Source organism: Nicotiana tabacum, chromosome 8 (genome assembly GCF_000715075.1).
Source record: "Nicotiana tabacum cultivar K326 chromosome 8, ASM71507v2, whole genome shotgun sequence".
Classification (NCBI taxonomy): Eukaryota; Viridiplantae; Streptophyta; class Magnoliopsida; order Solanales; family Solanaceae; genus Nicotiana; species Nicotiana tabacum.
The window spans coordinates 193,753,898-193,775,794 of record NC_134087.1 but is presented as its reverse complement, the minus strand read 5'-3'; the positions used below and the strand labels follow the sequence as shown (position 1 = coordinate 193,775,794).

At 37.5% G+C, this 21,897-nt stretch overlaps 3 protein-coding genes across 3 annotated transcripts; all 3 read left to right on the top strand.

Annotated features, from left to right (window-relative positions):
• Positions 1-2,242: 2,242 nt before the first annotated feature.
• On the top strand, positions 2,243-4,202 carry LOC107821301 (uncharacterized). Its single transcript, XM_075220757.1, has 4 exons — positions 2,243-2,361; positions 2,481-2,834; positions 2,909-3,824; positions 3,945-4,202. Exons 1-4 carry the CDS (start codon positions 2,243-2,245, stop codon positions 4,200-4,202), a joined length of 1,647 nt encoding a protein of 548 aa, XP_075076858.1.
• A 1,399-nt stretch (positions 4,203-5,601) lies between these two features.
• Positions 5,602-6,114, top strand: LOC142163469 (uncharacterized). Its single transcript, XM_075220756.1, has one exon. The coding sequence runs from the start codon at positions 5,602-5,604 to the stop codon at positions 6,112-6,114; it is 513 nt and encodes a 170-aa protein (XP_075076857.1).
• Positions 6,115-19,448: 13,334 nt separating this feature from the next.
• LOC107821299 (uncharacterized) lies at positions 19,449-21,157 on the top strand. Its single transcript, XM_016647734.2, has 4 exons — positions 19,449-19,841; positions 19,950-20,237; positions 20,335-20,660; positions 20,746-21,157. Exons 1-4 carry the CDS (start codon positions 19,449-19,451, stop codon positions 21,155-21,157), a joined length of 1,419 nt encoding a protein of 472 aa, XP_016503220.2.
• The last annotated feature ends 740 nt before the right edge of the window (positions 21,158-21,897 follow it).

The following is a 21,897-nucleotide window of genomic DNA, read 5'->3' as shown; positions in this document are numbered from 1 at the left end:
AAAATAGTAAGTTTTTGCCAAGTCAATGAAAAATAATCACTATTTTGCTGCAACAGAGACCGGTCCAGCATAATATACTGGAGTTCGATGCACATGTGTATGAACTTCCAGCATATTATGCTATAACTCCAACACGCGGAAAGTTCCAGCATAATATACTGGAGATTCGAGCACCTGTGCATGAACTTCCAGTATATTATACTTGACCGGTATACTTTGCTGGAATTCCAGTATATTTATGTTGCAACTCCAGTATAATATACTAAAATATTTTCCGGATTTTGAACAGTGTTTTCGTTAGATTTATCTTTACTTGAAAAAGGGCTAAATTTCGATTACTTTTGAAAGTGTGATTATTTTTTAATGATCAATTGTAAATGTGGCTATTTTTGAATTTCTCTCCTGTAAAATTGGAGGTATTTAAAAAATGACGCCTGGACCAATCAATTATTTCTCTTCATGAATTTCTTCATGGGATTGTTAGAGTTTATTTTATATTTATTCATCTATTTGTTAAACTTTTCATCGAAGTCTATAAAGTGTTCTTCGAATTTTCAACATCAATTTTGATCAAATCATCCTAAATTTGCTCCTCAATTATCAATTTAGGCAAATAACACCAAAATAAAAAGACCAACTTTATCTTCTTCAACACTTTTTAAGGTCCAATAATGGAATTTTAAGTTTTTTATGGCAAATTACCAAATTTGTGTTTGAACTTAAAGTTTAAGCATAAAATATTAACATTCAAACGATTTTAACAATGATGGATCGTTAACTTTCTACTTTCCACCACTAAATAAAAATTTCCAGCTTTAAAATATTAAAGACTATGGAGTTCAAGTAAAAAACAGAGACATTTTGCTAACAGGGATATTCCACCAAGAACAGTCCCGTTGGGGGACCTGCCGTGTAAATATTTTGTGGATTAAATGCACCAATAACCACTTTTAGGGTTGTTTAAAATATACTTTTCGTAACCGCACATAGATTATACATTAACTATACATTTATATATATATATCTATCTATATTATTATAAAAGCACGAATGTTAGGAAGCTAAATGTTGAGAGATGAAAATATCCTCGAAAAGTTGATCGACCTTTTTGCCCTTTAAAGTTAATATTTCCTTTATACAGTACTTTAATAATGGGTATAAATATAATTTTGGATTAGGACTAAGTAAACTTTTTCCGTTGGAATTCAATTCATTCTAAAATATATGGTTTCTCTTCAAAGAAACAACTTCATGGAAGGACGAACCAGTTGTAGATTTCATCAATCGATGGAGGAATGTGAACCTCAATTGTAAATACAGACTTAATGAAGCTTCTGGAATAGAAATGTGTATCCAAGGGATGCATTAGGGACTTTACTACATCCTGCAGGGTATCAAGCCTAAGTCTTTTGAAGAATTGGCTACACATACTCATGATATGGAGCTAAGTATGTCTTCAAGTGGAAATCAAGGGTCACATGTTTATGAACCTCGCAAAGTGAAGGATAAACAAGAAATAAACAAAGGAGGCAAGTTTTTTTCGAAGTCTGAGAGCAAGGAATCAATGAATGTTAATGCCTCACCATTAAAGGTTACTACAAAAGTGAGTAAGAAGCAAAGTGTGAAGACAACATCCTTACAGGATAAAGTTGGCCGAAAGTTAACTCTGAAGGAAATGCAAGCGAAAGAATATCCATTCTTGGACTCTGATGTCCCAGAAATTTTTGAAGAACTCCTTGAGTTGAAACTCATTGAGTTACTCGAAATGAAGCGGCCAGATGAAGCTGGAAAGACTAATGATCCAAATTATTGCAAGTACCATCGGTTAATTGGCCACCCTATTGAAAAGTGCTTTGTCTTCAAGGAGAAAGTCATGGACTTGGCCGCTGAAGGAAAAATCTTGCTTGAGGGTGAGAAAGACAGTTTGAATCAAGTCTCTTTCGCTTTTGGTTCACTTGATCCCATTGTCCTTTGCAATTTTGTCGAAGTACATGAATGTGATGACATCCAAATTGCATCATCACTAAATATGATTAAATTTGGTGACTTTGAACCTATCGATGTGAGCAAACCATTGCTTCCCCCTATGGCGTATAAACCAATAGTGGAGGAAAGATCTCAAGAGAAAAGTGAATCACGTGATGATCAAACTGATGATGAAGGTTAGATTCTTGTGACTCAGCGGAGACACTGCAAGACAAATTCACAAAGGGAGTCAAATAAGCAGTTGACTTGGGTAAAAATGGTGAAAAGACCCAAGAAGAAAATGATAAAGAAGAACTGGAAGAAAACAAAAATAGCGGAGAATCACTACCAAAGGCTACGTCTTCCAGTGACATTCGAGGAATTCCTGCGAAGCTGGTTACACCCGCAAGCTTCCTGTGAATATATCAAGGCCTCATGTTGTAAGATAGATAAAGAAGAGACAAATAAAGAGGATCCATCTTTGTTGCCGCCTCCTTGCCTGAAAAACTCACTAGGAATTCTGAAGAAGTGGACATTTGTGATGCAAAAATCACATTTACTGATGATGATCTTTTACTTGGTGAAACATACCATAATCGCCCCCTATTTATGGTTGGCTTTGTGCGAGAAAAGAGAATAAGTAGAATCTTGATCGATGATGGGTCTGGTGTCAATATTCTCCCAATTCGTACTGTCAAAGAGCTTGGCATACCTATGGATGAACTATGTGAAATTCGTTTGATGATTCAAGGGTTCAATCAAGGGGGGCAAAGAGCTATATGGGCTATCAAATTGGAAATAAATATGGGAGATTTGCATTCGAGTGCATGGATGCACGTGATTGATGCAAAGACCTCATATAATATCTTGTTAGGAAGGCCATGGATACACGAGAACAAAGTGGTTTCATCCACCTACCATCAGTGCTTGAAATACTATGAAGGTGGATAGTTGCTGATGATAAGCCTTTTACCGAGGCTGAATCATACTTTGTTGATGCAAAATTCTACTTGAAGAATTACGTCTCAAAGGAGGTTAAGGTTGATGATGTAATATTGACCAAAAGTGTTGCAAAGAAGGTTGATGCAACAACTAGCAAGCAAAATATTACAGTTGAAAAAGATCAGGTGCTTCATGATAGGAACAAGATGAATGAGGCATCTTCAATTAAGAAAGTGACTCATGTTCTCCGTTATGTCCCAAAGGCAAGGAAGGTCCAAGATCCATCTTCTGAGCTACAAGGTAAGGTGTTAGGAGACTTGACCCTTCCTATCAAGCGAATTGACGCAGTTAAGTCGTGTACAAAATTGCTTAAAGGGTTTGTCAAATCATCAAGCCACAATTCGCTTCCAAATCTAGCACTTCCTACAAAGTGCACAAATGAGGGTTTTGACCCAAACGCCTACAAGTTGTTGGCAAAAGATGGATATGATCCCAAAAAACCATCCAAGTTGGGAAAGCTCCCGTCTGAAGCTTCAAACACTACTCAAAAGATGATGATGGAGAAAGGGTACCCACTGAAGCAATCACGTGAAGGATTGGGTTACAAACAACCCCCGCTAATCTATATCTCCATTAAAAGGGCAAGTTGTAACTACATTACTGCTAAAGAAGTGTCTACGATGCTTAATAACAAGCCTTCTGTGTTTGACCTACTTACGAAACCAAGGACCTCAGTCTTTGACAGGTTGGGACCGCTGAAGAAGGAAAACAAGTGCCATGGAAGTAATAGAAGGATTGGAGCACCTAACTCCCTTAAAAAGGAGATTTTGACCATAGACTACCCACGTCTGATTCCTTCTAGAATGAGGCGAGAGACAAAACTTGTATTTTCGTGTGGAGAGGTCCTTAAAGCAAAGGTTCATACCATAGTCCACCCCAAGGAATGAGAGGAAGATAAAGAAAGTATGGGGGCATCATATCATATCACCCTTCGTGATGAATAAAATGCTTCACCCTATACGGAAATTGAGGGAAAGTGCCTTGATAATCATGTATGTCATCACATATCTTTCAATGATGGTGATCCTCAAGAGGATGAAGACGCTAAAGATGCACCACTAGAGCTTGAAGAAGGGGTGAAGACAACGGTTGATGCACTAAAAGAAGTCAATCTCGGAGTAGTTGAAGATCCAAAGCCCACATATATAAGTGCCTCTCTAACTGTTGATGAAGAGAGCAAATATATTGAGCTACTTAAGGAGTTCAAAGACGTATTTGCTTGGAGCTACAAGTAAATGCCAGGTTTAGACCCCAAGGTTGTTGTTCATCATCTTGCTGTCAAACGAGGTGCTCGTCCTGTAAAGCAAGCACAACGTCACTTCAGACCTGATCTGGTTCCCTTGATTGAAACCGAAGTTAACAAGCTTATTGAGGATGGTTTTGTTCGTGAAGTTAAATATCCTACATGGATTTCAACCATCGTCCCTGTAAGAAAGAAGAATGGCCAAATCCAAGTTTGTGTTGACTTTAGGGACCTAAATAACGCTTGTCCTAAGGATGAATTTCCTCTTCCTATCCCTGAGCTCATGATTGATGCAACAACTGGATACGAGGCGATGTCTTTCATGGATGGTTCCTCTAGATATAATAAAATTCGCATGGCACCGAAGGACGAAGAACTTACTGCCTTTCGCACCCCTAAAGGTATATACTGCTACAAGGTAATGCCTTTCGGTTTGAAGAATGCTGGTGCTACATATCAACGTGCCATGCAAAATATTTTTGATGACATGCTTCATAAAAATGTGGAGTGTTATGTTGACGACTTGGTGGTAAAGTCAAGGAAGAAGTATCATCACTTGCAAGATTTGAGGATGGTATTTGAACGCCTTCAGAGATACCAACTCAGAATGAACCCTTTGAAGTGCGCTTTTGGAGTTACTTCTGGGAAGTTCCTCGGTTTTATTGTTCGACATCGAGGTATCGAGATTGATCAAGCTAAGGTGGACGCTATCTTGAAAATGCCGAGCCTAAAGATATTCATGAATTAAAAAGCTTGCAAGGTAAGTTGGCATATCTTAGAAGATTTATTTCAAATCTAGCTGGAAGATGCCAACCATTTAGTCGCCTCATGAAGAAAGGGATTCCTTCTGAATGGGACCAAGCTTGCAGAAATGCTTTTGAAAGCATTAAGTCTTATCTAATGAAACCTCCAGTACTGGCAGCCCCCATACCTGGAAAGCCATTATTATTATATATTTCAGCACATGAAAGGTTAGTAGGAGCGCTTCTCGCTCAAGGAAACAATAAAGGCAAAGAAAATACGCTTTATTACTTGAGTAGGATGATGACGCCAAATGAGCTCAAGTATTCGCCTATTGAGAAGTTATGTTTGCCACTTGTCTTCTCTATTCAAAAGCTGAAGCATTACTTCCAAGCTCACGTTGTGCGACTCGTCTCAAGAGCGAACCATGTCAAATTTGTCATGTCTAAACCAGTCCTAAGTGATCGATTAGCGAGGCGGTACCTCCAGTTTCAACAATTTGAAATTGTGTATGTTCCTCAAAAGAAAGTAAAAGGACAGGCATTAGCAGACTTCCTGGCTGACCATCCAATTCCAGATGATTGGGAGATTTTTTTGATATATTTCCTGATGAAGATACAATGGTCATAGAAATTCAGCCTACTTGGAAAATGTATTTTGATGGCATTGCACATCGTGAAGGAGCTGGCGCTGGAATAGTGTTTATCACTTCTCAAGGAGAAGTTTTGCCATATTCTTTCACTTTGACACAACGGTGCTCCAATAATGTTGCTGAATATCAAGCGCTCATACTTGGGCTTGAAATGGCTGTGGATATCAAACAATTGCAATTACAAGTATTTGGAGACTCCAAATTAGTGATCAATCAGATTTTGGGTAGCTATGAGGTTAAGAAGCCAGAATTGGTGCTATATCACAAATATGCTCAAAGATTGGTAAGTTGGCTTGGAGAGGTAACTTTTCAACACGTGCCGAGAAAGAAAAATAAGAGAGCTGATGCATTAGCAGCCTTAGCTTCTACATTATCTTTGCCTGGTCAGACACAAGTCGTTGTTTGCCAAGGATGGGTAGTTCCTCCACCAAATGACTATGAGGAAGAAGAAAGCGAAGCTGAGAATATTCTGTTCTTAAGGTTGAAATTAAAGACTGGAGACAACCACTAATAGATTATCTCTATTACGGTATATTTACAGAAAATCCCCGAAGAAAAACGGAAATCCGAATGAGAGCCCCTCGTTTTCTTTATTACAAGAATACGCTCTACAGGCGATCATTTGATGGAGTGCTCCTACGTTGTTTGGGGACTGATGAATCCCTTCAAGCATTGCAAGAGGCACACTCTGGAGTATGTGGTGAGCATAAATCTGGGCCAAAACTTCATTTTCACATAAAAATAATGGGGTATTATTGGCCAACCATGGTGAAAGATTGTTTGGATTATGCTCGGAGGTGTAAAGCTTGCCAATTCCATGCTAACTTCATACATCAACCACTGGAAGTATTACACCCAACTGTTGCTTCTTGGCCATTTGATGCTTGGGGTTTAGATGTTGTTGGTCCATTGCCAAAGTCTTCTGGTGGACATTTATATATTTTGGCCGCAACTGATTACTTCTCGAAGTGGGCTGAAGCTGTTTCTCTTAAGGAAGTAAAGAAGGAAAATGTGGCTAACTTCATCCGAGTTAATATTATCTATCGCTTTGGCATTCCTCGATATATATTGACAGACAATGGTAAGCCATTTGATAACAAGTTGATGAATAAAATATGTGATCTTTTTGGCTTCAAGCAATGCAATTCCTCCATGTATTATGCTGCTGCCAATGGACTTGCTGAAGCATTTAACAAGATGCTCTGCAACTTGTTGAAAAAGGCTGTCTCTAAGTCTAAGAGAGATTGGCATGAAAGGATATAAGAAGCTCTTTGGGCATATATGACCACATATCGCACACCAACGCAAGCGACCCCTTATTCGCTTGTTTATGCAGTTGAAGTAGTCCTTCCACTTGAGCGTCAGATCCCATCGTTACGTCTTGCCATTCAAGAAGGACTCACAGATGAAGAAAATGCCCGGTTGCGCATTGAAGAATTAGAAGCTCTTGATGAAAAAAGGCTAGAAGCTCAACAAAGCCTTGAATGTTATCAAGCTCACCTGTCTTGATCTTTTAACAAAAGGGTATGCCTTAGATCTGTCCAAGTGGGCGACCAAGTTCTTGTGGTCAAAATGCCTATTATTACCTCTCGTTGATCTGGGGGCAAATTCTCTGCTAAGTGGGATGGACCATATATCGTACAAGAGGTATACTCAAGTGGCACTTACAAAATAGTTGACTCGGAAGGTTTGTGTCACGCCCCAAAAACTGTAGGACGTGACCGACGCTCAACCGAGTAAACCCGGCCGAGCAAGCCTCCTAGATTACCTTCTACCCAAACTAGTCCATAAATAAAGAGGGGATATTATCCCATTTGATCAAACACTAAGAAATCTGCCGTTAGCAACATTCATTTCATTCCCGCTAATTACTTCATTTAGTTTTCAAAAATTTTACAAGTTTAACGAAAAACATGTTTATCAAGTACCAACAGTTCTAGCCCGGACTCCCAACATCAACCACCACCCACAATAGTCTGCGGAGCCTCTAAATACAAGAGAAGAGTAATATAGAAATGTCGGCAACAAGGCTCCGACTATACCCCAAAATGTAATGAGAAAATGAAAAAAAATACATAACATGACCCCGGGATGGAGTGGGGCTCACCAAGACCGCTGGGAAGAGAGTACTGCTATCACTGGCCGATGCTGCTCGCTGTGGAACTACCTGTATCATAAAACGATACAGCGTCCCCGGCAAAAGGGACGTTAGTGCCAATGAATAGCACTAGTATATATAACTAATCACCATATAATTAGAAAGAACTATCAACAATAATATAGGAATCATAAACTTAGTTCAAAAGCTTTAACAATCACCACCTCATCAAATTAAAGAATCATACAATTTCCACAAAACAGTAAGTCAAGATCAACATTATACTAGCAACAAATTTTAAACCTGTAAATCCTTTAGTTTACGAAAAATAATATAAATATATAGTTTTTTTGGTTGGGAGATCATTAGCACCGATATGAGTTATACCACCGCCTTTGTTAGCACGGAGTCCGATCACGACCCGATCGGCTAGGTCGTCCCTTTGGAGACATGTACCACAATCACAATTTCCAGTTTTTGAATTTCTAGTTTTTTTGATTCCCAGCACAATACCACTATGTGTGCGGCATGGCGTCCGATCACGACCCGATCGGCTAGGCTGCCTTCCCACTTATGCCGTGTGGGTTGGCGTTACAAATTCAGAAATGTTACCAGGTTCATCTCAATTAAGGGGAATAGCCATGATACATCCCTACACCAGCACATGTAGTTTCAGGAGTGAGCCTTATGACACACCCTTCCTCGGTGTTACTAATGATACCTCCCCAAAAAAAAATTTGGTTCAATTTAATATTGCACGCAGTTGTGATATGAACACAAGTATACAAATATAGCATGAATGCAACCACGCTTACCTCAATATCCTTCACATTTTATAGATTTCAATTAGTATTTTTGGTCACCAACAACAACAGTATTTCCTTGGCTCATTTGGCCATTCACAAAATTCTTTATTCCTGGCACGGCGGCCGTATTCGGTTTTTCACATTTTCATCACTTTATTTCCAAGGTTCACCAATCAATATCAATGTAACAAATACTCCATGGATCACATATTTTCAAATTCAATAGAAATAGAATCATCAAACATAAGGGATTCTTCCCAATCAATAGAGGGGATACACCAACCCATAATAAAACAGATCAAGGAACAAGAAAGCAACTACACCAATTATTCTTGAATCCTTGTTTTCCATTCATGACAATATACAATTTCAGTTAAAGTTCTCGGCACATTGGCCACACTCTATTTTCCAAACTCATTTGACTTATTTCAACATCTCTATACACATAGGATTTCACATAGTTTGACATAATATATGCAACTCCAATTTAAATTTAAGGTTTTAGCATTCCAATACATAATTCATATCTTTTGCCCCTTTCAAGTTAACAAGATAACACGTTAATCATGTTGAGACACATATTTCACACCTATGAGGTACAACACCAATTCATGGAAAATAATAATCGACTCAACAATTCAACTTTAATCTTACCATATTCACACAACATCGATGAAGCTTGATTTCTAAAAGACGGAGGTTTAGCCATACATACCTCGTTTAAGCTTTCCTTAAGTTACTACGACGTTTCGGAAATTCTAGCAATCCCAATCTACTTGAGACATAACAAAATTAACACAGATTAGGAAGGTATTCATGGTTTCAGCTCATTGGAGCTTTTTATCAAACACTAGTTGAGCATCTTCATTTTTAACTCTCTTTTACAAGATTTTCTTAATTTCCCAACCCAATCTTTACCTATTTATGTTCATCAATCTTCTCACAACCCTATTTGCACATGCATGCACACATAATACTATTATACCAAGAATCATACCTCAATGACCCATCTCACAATCTCTACAATACCAACACAACCTAGGTTAGGCACCTATGGCTCCCAATCACCATCCCATGAGTTCTAATGTATATACCATACATGAATAATCACCATAGAGTAGTTAGAGATGATAAACATACCTTTTGTAGTAAGAATTTTTAAGAATCCCCACTTGTGGTGTTCTTGATGAATTCAAGGATTTGAAGGAAAATCTAAAGATTTTGAAGATTAATCCTTGTTAGTATAAGTGTTTAGGGGTAGAAATCACTCAAAGTACTCCAAAAAACCTTACCTTGGATCATAGGAATGAAGTTTGGGACGAAATCCCCTTGAGAGAGAGAGCCCTTACCCCAAAATGACTTGGGAACTCTCTAGACCCGGTCTTGGGGTATTTAGAGGCCCTCTACCAGCGCGGTCGCGCACCTGGGCGCGCTAATTTTCCCAGTGTTCTGTCTTGGGCGCGCACATTTTAGCGCGGGCGCGCATTTGGGCGCGCTAGTGACACATGCCCAGTAAAATGATCATAACTTTCTGTATACACCTCCAAATGACGAACGGTTTATTGCGTTGGAAACTAGACTCAAAGAGATTTAATTTGATAGGTTATGAATCACACAACTACTTATATAACTGGAGATATGATCTTTCAAAGTGAGGTCTTGTGCGCACTCATTTACAAATTTCGTCTAATATGAAATTTTCCAACTTGGCTTAGACTTAGGCCTCTCCTTAGACCCCAATTCACCTCTAACATGACTTATATGCTTATTAACACATCTAATTGATACCCATTATATCATGAATCCTCATTTGCACACAAAATAAAATAATTAGCCTACCTTGGCACGACGAAATCTCACACTACTTGGAAACATTTTTCGGGGCCTTACAGTTTGCGGATTGGCCCCATAAATGGAAATTCATGAAGGGATACTATCCTTGAAGAAAACAAATATGCTCCTTGAGCACGAGCATAAACTGCATGTTACTCCTGGCCCGCAAGAGTATAAACTTTGCACGGTCCAACAAAAAAAAAGTTCGCTAGATTTAAAACCTCGAAAGAGGCGGCTTAGACAAACGTTAGGACATAAAAAAAAAGTTCGCTAGGTTGAAAACCTCGAAAGAGGCGGCCTAGGCAAGAGTTAGGATGCAAAAAAAGAAAAGAAAAAGAAAACTCACCCATTTCGAACTACGGAATGACTTGATTCTCTTTACCGAGGTACGTAGGCAGCTTAGAGTTTCATTCTAAGTTCAGTCATATGAGTTCAAAAAGTACATATTACCCAAGTCATTCTTCAAATGAGGTATGATGGAATATGATTCACTTGATTGACACTTGAAAATTGGGTGTATATGTATTCTTTCATTGAACTCTCTGTCTTATCTTGATGGCTCAGCGGGAGCAAGTTCTCTATGTCAAATTGAGGTCCTTGATGGAGTGATTGTAGTTTCTTTAATAAGAGGCTAAATATTCAAGTTGAAAGCTCCAATTCTAAGTCAAGTTGATTTTGTCAAGTCTATTACATCATCGATTTGAAGTATTCAAGCATGCTAGGTCTTAAAGTTGCAGTATTCAAGTGTGTCAAGTTATTAAATCCATACAGTGTTAAAAACAAAAGAAGCTCACTCGTTATAAACTGCAGAATAACTTGATCCTCTTCACCGAGATTGGTATCTTCAAGACAATTATAGTCTTTAGCATGCTGCAAAGTTTTCAAGACCCTCATGTCTTTTAGCTGAATTCTTCAAGTTTGCCAAATCGCCAAGTTGAATTCTTCATATTTTCTATATCATTGATTTGAAGTTTGCATGCTAAATCTTCAAGTTGAAGTTGAGATAAATTCTTCTAGTTCACTAAGTCTTCAACTATCCTAATATGCCACGTCTTCAAGTTGAATTCTTCAAAGTGGCTGCATCTTCAAGTTTAACTCTTATACTTTAACCTTCAAGTTGAATCATCAAGTTAAAGTCTTCAAATCCACTAAGTGTTCAAGTCGAAGTCTTCTAATCTGTCAAGTCTTCAAGTAGAAATCTTCAAGTCTGCCATGTCTTCAAGTTGAAATGTAAAAAGGATTCTTCGACTGTGAGGTTATCTTTACTGAAATAGTATCTTTGGAATTGATTTCTTCTTCTACCTGCAAAAAAAAAGGAGAAATATATCTATATAAAGGAGATCATAAAGTTACCTGTGAAGATTGAAGTTGAAGAGATATTCTTGATGGTCAGCTTTTTGAAAATAAATAAATTATGCTTCATACAATCTCTGATTCATGTATCTCGAAATGAGGATTAGTTTTCATTCCTTTGCGCCAAAAGGTCAAATCTTTTGGTGGTGAAGTAAAATCTTCAAGTTAGACTGTATAATGGACTTTGTTGGTCTTCGTCTTGGACAAAATATAGTCTCCAGCTTAGACAGTGTAACGGTGTTATCCTCGGACAAAGTAAAATCTTCAGCCTAGAGGGTTGTCTTTGCCTTGGACAATGTATAGTCTTCATCTTAGACGGTGTAATGGTCGACAAAGTAAAGTCTTCAGCTTGGATGATTGTCTTCGCTTCAAATAAAATTCAGTCTTTGGCTTAGACGGTGTAATGGTCTTCGCTTCAGACAAAATAAATCTTTGGCTCATATAGTGTAATGATCTTCGCCGCAGATAAAAGTAAATTCTTTGGCTTATATGGTGTAATGATCTTTACCTAAGATAAAGTAAAATCTGTCGCTTAGACGGTGTAATGGTCTATGCCTCAGATAAAATGAAGTTAAATCTTCAAACAAGATGAAGTCATTAGCTTAGACGGTGTAATGGTCTTCGCTTAAGACAAAATAAATCTTTGGCCCATACAGTGTAATGGTCTATGCCTCAGATAAAATGAAGTTAAATCTTCAAACAAGATAGAGTCTTCAGCTTAGACGGTGTAATGGTCTTCGCTTTAGACAAAGTATAATCTTTGGCTCAAATTTAATATATGTGTTGGGCTAGTCCATTTAATTGGACTACAAATCAAATGATAAGCACACTTCCTTAGCCCAAAGTCCAAATGGCTAGTAGCCCGTCTTAAAGCCCAGGCTCATGCCACATGTCAAGTGACGTGGCAATCCAAGCCAAATAAATGAGCCAATAAAATCATGCCATGTGTCAGGTGATGTGGCAATCCAAACCAAATAAATGAGGTAATTAAATCATGCCAAATGTCAAGGTGGTATTGGTCCGTTCAAACTGACCAATCAAATTGCAGAGTCACACCACCCCTACAACTATAAATAGAGGTCTTCATAAAGCTAGAAGACACCAGAATTAAGAACAAGAAGCAAGCAGAGAGCTCGTGGATCAAACACCGCAGATTTCTCTACAAGTTACAAGTTCAAGTTCAAGATCAAGAACGAAGCTAAATCAAATACCAAAGCGTTCAAGATCAAATTACTTGTTCGTGATCAAATCCAAATTCAAGTTCAAGGAGGAGATTCAAGATCAAGCTTTACAAGCCCTTGAATCAAATCAAAGTCAAGCTCATCAAGATAATTTACATTCTTGAAGAATCAGAGGAATACCATAGAGATTGTAACATTTTCATTTATTGAAATCAAATACTATATTTGTCATGCAATTTTCCAGTCTTGATTATTTAATTTTTTCGACGCGAAAATTTGTTGTTACATATACCAAGTAGGGTTGGGCCCAAATAATTATACCTTCTCCAATGTGAAAAATGACACTTTTTCCGGGTTGACTAGCGCGAGCTCGCGCTAACTTCGCGCTACACTTCGCGCATGTTCCAGTGTTCTGCCTGACGAGCGCGACCTGAGCGCAATCGTGCTATTGACGCGCATTTTCCACACACATGGCAAGTTCTAGACATCAAATACAATGCACTGAATAATGCAAAACCTCACACACACATGGCACATAACTCACTCAGGATTGGATTCATAGACACTCTAGTTAAAGCAGTTAAGCAAAGTTAAGATAATAAAATTTAAGGTACTTCTACGAGAGTCTAAAACTGAGCCCAAGCGTCACAACCAAAGTACTTACTATTCTCAAGGCATAACCAAGTCAAGAGATATTGCTTCAACTCAAAGCATAACACCATGGCTCCAACTCCCCAAAAAAACTAACTACACCCGGTTCAAATAAAACCCTTGGAAAAGAACCGTGGCCCAAAGAAAAACCAAGGGGGAGTTACTATACTACCTAAAACAAAACAATAAATCATTTTTGTATTTTCTTTAGACTTACTTCCATCAAGAAAATTGTCCAAAGGATCTGTCATCAGGAAGAGTCTTCTTATTTTCCATTTTATTTTTGTAAATAAAAATTACTACACTAAGAACGAGTATTCTAACTAAGCTAACATAGCATAGAAAATTACCCAGACAGTCCCCTCACCCCACACTTAAAATTGTGCAATGTCCTCAATGCACACTGAGAATAACAAGAAGGTAAAAGAGACTCCCTAGTAGGCCAAAGGCCTAAGAATTAACAGTTCACGAGATACTCAGACTTCTCCCAGGTATGATCCCTTGTGCGGGTACCTCACACTTAGTTTCAACCACCTGCTCGCTTTTGCACATGCCCATTGGCTTTGACTCCGTATGCTCAAAATCCTACAAAATAAAACAACACTACAAGAATAATACAATAAGAAAAAAAATCAAAAATAAAAGAAAGCAGTAAAGCTGGGTTGTCTCCCAACAAGTGCCTAGTTTAACGTCGCGGCACAACGCGAACCACTTTTTCCTCCACCTCGAACTTATGAATTGTACCTCTAACATGGAATCCAGTCTGCGGCTATGCTCAAGTGGTGGGGCTACAATGATAACCCGCCCAAGTAATAATTTTTTCATTCTGCACTTCTTGGCCTTTAAATGGGGAATGTAATTTTTGCTTTTCGACACAACAAATTCAAGAATATAAGCACTTTCATCCTCACTCTTTGACTCCTCCATAGGCTCAGATGGCTCGATTACTATCTTACTATCTAAGCACAATGTGGAAAAATGATTGGAATGAGGTCTAATGCGCCCTAACTCATGAAATTTACTACTATTTGCATCCCCATATTTACACACACTCAAGTCTCCCAAAGTAATATTATCTACTCCCTCATATGACTTTAGAGCACTCTTCTCAATATTGGCATCCTCAAGAAAAACATGGTCTAGTGATTGGTATTCTCATTTTAGCTCCTGAATTTGGTCTAGAAGATTTTTTTCAGCTTCACACAACTCATTATTAAATTGTTGGGTGTTACACGCATCAACCTTTGCACTCAAATCTGCATCTAAGTTATGTACAACCAAGCCAAAATTATCAATTTTATGTGCAAGTTCATCTCTCTCCTTAGACCAATCGTTCACCAACGTTGTTAGAAGACAACGTCTTTTTGCATATTCGTTTAGTTGAGAATTATTCTTTCCAATACCAACCTTTACTCTATATTCAAGTTCAGACCTCCCAGAGTTCAGGTCATGACAAGCCCAAAAATACGGGCCATAAAAGTCTTCCGTCAACCAAGCGTCTTCATCAATAACCTTATCTCCGACTATTTCATCCCCAAATGTCATGTTGAGAGAACTAGAAATACACTAAGAGAAAAGTCAAATAGTTATAAAATTACAAATATTTACAAAAAAAGAAGAAAAAAACTTGTAAAAATAAAAGTAAAAGTCTAATCTAGAAAAATAGTTAATTTCTAAGTCCCCGGCAACGGCGCTAAAAACTGGTTGCGGCCAAACGCACATGCAAGTATACGCGGCCGTCAAGTAATAAAATGACTAAAAGTCAGATGTCGATCCCACGAGGACTAGTGATTAATTATTAACTAAATTAGACTATCCTAATTATCTAAACAAGAATTAAACCTAGAAATATTCGATTCTAAACTAATTAAATAAAGAAAAACAAATAATGAACGTCGAACAGAGAAAAAGAAAATTTTTATGATATCAATGTAATGAAAACGATCTAAAGTTATGGGCTATCTAACATTCCTATTGTATTCTTCAATTGAATTGACTAACTAATTTATTTAGTTTATTGGTTGATAAGGTTAATATTACTCATAAGAATCTGTTGAGTTCTTACTCGCCTATTCAAGCTAACCTAACGCCTATATGTCTATGGAGTTAGAATCAACACGAACGCATTTATAATTCCTGTAAATCAACCAAGCAAGGCAATTAGGTATATGTCTATCCTAACCGCGAATCCGTTCCCCGATGCCCAGGTTCAAGAACTTGCTCTACTCAATCCTATATGCAATCTAGAATTCCCACTTTCGAGTTCAACTCTAGATTCGTAGATAGTATTTAATTGGTGATCAAGCAATCAAATAATTAAGTACATGATTGAATAAATAAACCAATATGATAAACTAAGAAATCAAAATCAATATCCGAATAACAATAGTCATGAAAGAACCACAACCCTAGCACGTGAAGTTTAGCTCCACATGGACATGGTAGCAAAACAACAAATCATACAAAGAAACATAAAAATTACAAAGTTTGATGGAAGAAAAGATGAAACCCGGCCTCCACGGCGGCTTTGTGCTTGTGTTTTCCTCTCAAAAACGTCCTCCCCCTTCAAAATACCGTTTTTTCATGTATATATACCAAGTAGGGTTGAGCGGCCAATCAGATGAGGGTAGCTTTGCGTCTTCCGTCCAACATTTCTAGGCTCGTATTCATGGCCTCGCTATTTTACTCTTTTGTTGCATATCAAAATCCGATGCTGGGTTCTCCGACCGGGATTAGAGCTTCGACACGATAAACTAATGAGAACGATGTTGATCCGGTACTAGATTTCAATGTTGTGCGGTATGTCCATAGAACTTCGGGCAGTATCTCTCTCCATTTCCCTTTGGCGTCGGTCAATCTCTTCTTAAGGTTCTGAATGATGGTTTTGTTGGTCGATTCAGCTTGTTCATTCCCGCTGGGATGATAAGGCGTCGATAGGATTCTTTTGATCTTGTGTTCCTCGAGAAATTTAGTCAGTTTGATGCCGATAAATTGCTTCCCATTAGCACATACAATCTCAGAGGGCATCCCCAATCGACATATAATGTGATCCCACATGAAGTCAATTTAAATTTTATATAGGAAATCGCTAACTTTGTGAAACAAGATAGAAACATGTTTTCCTTTCTACTTGGAGGGTATTAGGGGTGGGCATAATACCGACTGAACCGAAAAAACCGACCGAATCGTAAATTTCGGTTTTTCGGCTTATTCGGTCGGTTTGCGGTTTATGTTTTCTATAATTTCGGTATTCAATTCGGCGAAAAACCGAAGTTTTCATAGAGGACATATTTTTATCGACCATGTCTGTCCGCTTTCAAACAAATGTAGTGTAGTAATATTTCTATTCAACTTTAGATGAAATCTCATGCAGTATTCTTCATTGAATCATTGAACATTAGCAAACTAAATGCCTACCATAGCAACCTGGACGGAAGTTGAGATAGTTTACTTCAAAATATGTGTTGTTATAAAATACCAGAAAACTACTGAACATTTATCTAAGGGGGAAGAGAGAAGAAACAAAATAGAAATTATACAAATGTAATACCATATCCAGATATTTACCAGAAATCATGCATTGTCACGTTGCATCGTGTGAATACGGAGCAATTAAAATCATTTCTACGACCAGACTCTATTTCGAACACCAAATGAAGGCTATTATAGTTGAATGCAACTTTCTCGTTGTACTGGCAAGCACGTACTGTAATTTGTTCAAAACCGGCTGAATGGAACCGAAAATCGACCGAACCGAATAAGCAAAAACCGAAGAAATCGAACTAATTTTGGTTCGGTTATTGGCCGAAAACCGAACAAACCGAACTTCATAAAGACCGAACCGACCGACGCCACCCTAGAGGGTACAATAGAGCTTTTATTTTTTTGGTGTCACCTGTCGACCAAGTGCAAGACTGTCATTTTGCATTTATTAAAGCGCTCGCTTCCTATGTAGAAACATCCGTCTTCTTTTCTATTCACTAGTTTTAGGGTACGCGTGTTACACGTGTACCCTATATTAATGAATATAAATTTCTTAAAATTACATTGTTAGATAGTACTATATTAAAATGGATTTAAGTTATAAAGTAAAGTTTTTAAAATTGATGAATATTAATTCGCCAACAAAAGTCCTCGAATTAGAAGCAACAAAGCCGATCCATCATGTTTATATCATAATTTATCGTTGGTACATCATCTTGTGCACGCATTCTTTCATCTCATTCGTACCGTAAATCCTCCTCAAAATATTACAAAATTCAAGGTATTTGTTCTGTGCAAATTCAACAACACACACAAATAACATAAAAGAAAAAATACGCAGTAAAATGTATTGGTATGCCAAAAATATTTTTTTGGAGCCATTACCTGAAAACAAACTCCAAAAAAATACTTTCTAGAATAGTCATTAGAAAAGGGAGATAAAACTGTAGCTTTGAATCTTATATTCTTATCCAATAAAATGTTATGTTATATTTAAGTTGTAATTATTTAATTATGAAATAACTCTACTTTAAATAATTTCGTACAAATATTTATATTTTCATGGACTAATCTCCAACAATGGATGTTAGTATTCTGTAATCACCGAGAATTCTTTATGAGACTAAGTTGGTGTCGGCATGGACTAATCTTTCAACGGATTAATTAGTATTCTTAGTCATATTTTTTTGGTTTGTAACATCCTTTCTTCAATATGAAATATATTTTTTAAGCTTTTTGTAATAAGATTTTTTTTTATATTAGGTAGAATCTTAGTCGATTTATTTATGACTTCCTACATAATTTTAATAAGGAAAGACTTACCAACTAAAAATTTAGTCTATTTTAAAATTCTAAATATTAGGAATGCAGCTTAAATAATTTTATATGTTATCCCATTTCAATTATTACAAATTTTTATCTTTACAAATTATAAATTTTTTACTGTCAATTTTTTTGAAAAATACAAATTTGTTTAAGTATAAAAAAGAAAATCAAAAAATTCAAAAGTTTTAGTTATTGGGACACATTATTCCTTCAAATCCGATTGCTTTGTCATGATCAAAGAACCTGTAATAAATAAGAAAAGCGAATAATATCTAATCTTAATATATAATTTTTTTTATAGTGTAAAATGTTTTAGCCGCTATTATATACAATGTAAACATGTATATATCACTTGGACCTCGTTGGCTCATAAAAAAAAAACTCAAAATATAAGCGATTCCTGGAAAACAAAATTATAATAACTACAAAATCCATTACATCAAGAGAAGAACAAAACTTTAAACTATTTATGCATACCTTGTTAAAGTTGGAATCATAATGAATCCTGTAGCGAACTCTTTAAAAGAAGTGTTTTATTTATAAGTGAAAACTACAATATACAGAGATACAAGGCCATATTTTAAACTTACTATCTTCACCAATGAACTAAAAACGGAAAAAATAGAATAGAATCAGTTGAAATTAATAAAAATAACATTGGATCTATTTCAAAAAAAAGTAGAAGAATTAATCGAAATAACCGACCACCCAAATGTTTAAATTAAAAATAGCCAATAAATATATAATATATGCATAACTTATATATTATATGTGTATAATTGTATATAATCAATGTATAATGGGTAGAAAATCAAAAGCCCTGTCTTGATTTGATACGGTTTCCCTTGCTATTTTTCAGCGCCATCGTTTATTGGAAGTTCTCTCTCAACTTGTGTTTTTGTTCCCATGAGGTCTTGAAGTTTAGGGTTTTTCCCTTAAATATAAATAATCGCTTGAACCCGCATCAATTGTTTGGAGTTGAACATAGATCTCCCTCCCCCGTGTGATATGAGTTTCTGTTTCAATTACTACCAAATGGCTGATATCTTTGTTTTTTTTGGCTAGGGTTAGGGTTTGATTTTGTTACACACTACTGCCAAAGGCTGCCATTGACATGGACCCTGTACGGTGCACAAAGTTTTTTGAGTCTACTATTTTTGATGCGATCTTGGAATCTCACGAAACAACCCAGCATGTTGTGCCATCTGCTGTGCATGCTGCCACTGCGCAGTACGAAGACAGTCGGAAGAGCTTAGAATTACGTTACGGTGTTGAAATTCCCCTCGATGCTATGCAAGCCGCTTGTGAAATCCTTGAGCGCATCTCGCCAAAAGTTGGAGTGGTTCAGCTGTTGGAAGAAGCTGCCACTAAGTTGAGGAAAGACTTTGACTGCGATTCAGAACAGAAAGACCTTGATTTCTACGAGTTTCTGTTTAATCGTGCCTTTGTTGAGTCAAGGGAGATGATGAAGGAGAAGGATCCTTCACTGTCTGACATGCTTCCTTGCGTAAGTGACAAATTTTCTGCTTCATGTTGCACAAGGCACCTTATATCTCCCTCTTTCTTGTCCATTGTTTCCTATATGTCTTATCATTTCATTACCCAACTTTCCCAGGTGAAAAAAGAACTAGAGGAGGTGAAAGGTGCCCTGGAAGCTTTTACAAACCGCAGGCCTGCCCCTCTACGTGGTCAAGGTCAACATCACAACACAGTGGTTAGACATAAATATTTAGTACATCTAGCACATCTGCTCCGTATTCTTTATGGTGCCCAAGAACAGGGTAACTGGGACGGTTTCACCAAGGCCATTCGAGATCTCCATGGTGATTTTTCTGCACTTTCGGAAACTATAGATATAAGGTTTGCACAGCATCTCACCGTCACTCCTCGCATCGTTGCAGAGGTTTGTTTTTCCTACTTCGATCTAGTCAATGATACCGTGGATACTTTCTTTTTTATTCTTGAAGTTTCCAACAAAGAATAAGTATTTCAATTTTCAGGTTGCTAGCTCAATCACGGGTGTTCCAAGAAATTTCTTTCCTGCTCCGTTCCAGTTGCCCGTTGAACTCCTTGTGCAAAGATTGTCAAGGAAACTTGTGGGTCTGGATAATCAACTTAGGGCCATAATAAATGCAATGTCAATCCATAAGCTTGGATCACGCCCTTTGTACTCTTTCCTCTTGTTAAGTCCTTCAGGTCATGGAAAGACAGCACTTGCTGAGGCGCTTGCAAAAGAGATGTTTGATAATAGGATTGTCGAATATAAGGTGGCTGGTTTAACAGAAAATGATTTTATAGTACGGCTTTTCTCATGTCCGTTCTTGGTGTACGTGTTCTATTCCTCCCTTTTCCATATTTCAGAGGGTGGATTGAAACATTTATAAGCTTATTACTCGTATCTTTTGTTGCAGTGTTGACGAGTCAGAGGGGGCTAGCGACTCAACAGTCCGTCTTATTTCGAGCTGTGTGTTAGTGTTTGATAACGTTGACAAAGCAAACACTGCACTCTACGACATTTTCCTACAGATTCTAGAGAGTGGGTCATATGTCGATGCCTGTGGAAGGCAGATTGTATTTTCTAACACACTGATTCTCTTCACATCACGTGTGGAGTTCCCCAGGTGCGGCTGTGCAAGAGAAGTTTGGGAAACTTCCTTTGAGCCCCCTTTCAAGGGGTTGTTAAAGAGTGTAGGGGGAGTACAACAGCCGTGGTGGTGCGATTGCAATTTTCATGAACGTCTGGCTGATGTGAGATTTTCTGTAGATAAAAACTTGATAATGGCTTATTCCAACTGCATTTTGTGGGAGGCTGCTTTGTTGTAAATCTTATTTTAATTCATTTGATACGCTGCTTATTTGTACTGACGCAATATTTTGTACTTTACAGGCGGAGAAGCAGTTCAAGCCTCGGTTTTTTTATTATCTGGATGACGTAATTTTGACCCCTCGGCTATCTGTTGCTCACTTTATGTCAATTTTCAGAATACAAGTCCGCAATGCATCCTACTCCTTATTCGAAGAAAAAGTGGTTGTCTATCCGTCTGCCGCCGCGTTTTGTTATGTTTGGAGGAGTAAGTCTCTCAAGATGGAAGAGGTACATACATTTGATTACTTGTCAGAAAGTTTCTAAATGTGTTTTTGAGGGTATTGTAACTGTCGCAACTCCATTTTCCGCCCCGCTAGGAGCGTAGGGAGTTTTTCCAATTAAAGGACAATCGAAACGAGATTTGTTTATTTATTTCAGAGTCGCCACTTGGGAGATTTAGGGTGTCCCAAGTCACCAATTTAATCCCGAATCGAGGAAAATATTCGACTTTCCAAATGAAGTATGCGAACCAGAAATTCTACGTAAGGAATTCTGTTGACCCGAGGGAAGGTGTTAGGCACCCCCGAATCCCGTGGTTCTAGCACGGTCGCTTAAACTGTTGTAATGGCTAAAATATCTGATTTTAATACATGTTCAAAAACTATAGTGCAATTTTAACTTTTAACCGCTTTTATTGTTATTATTATTATTTTTACAAGAATGTGAACATTGTTTAAAACATGTCTTTGGATTACGT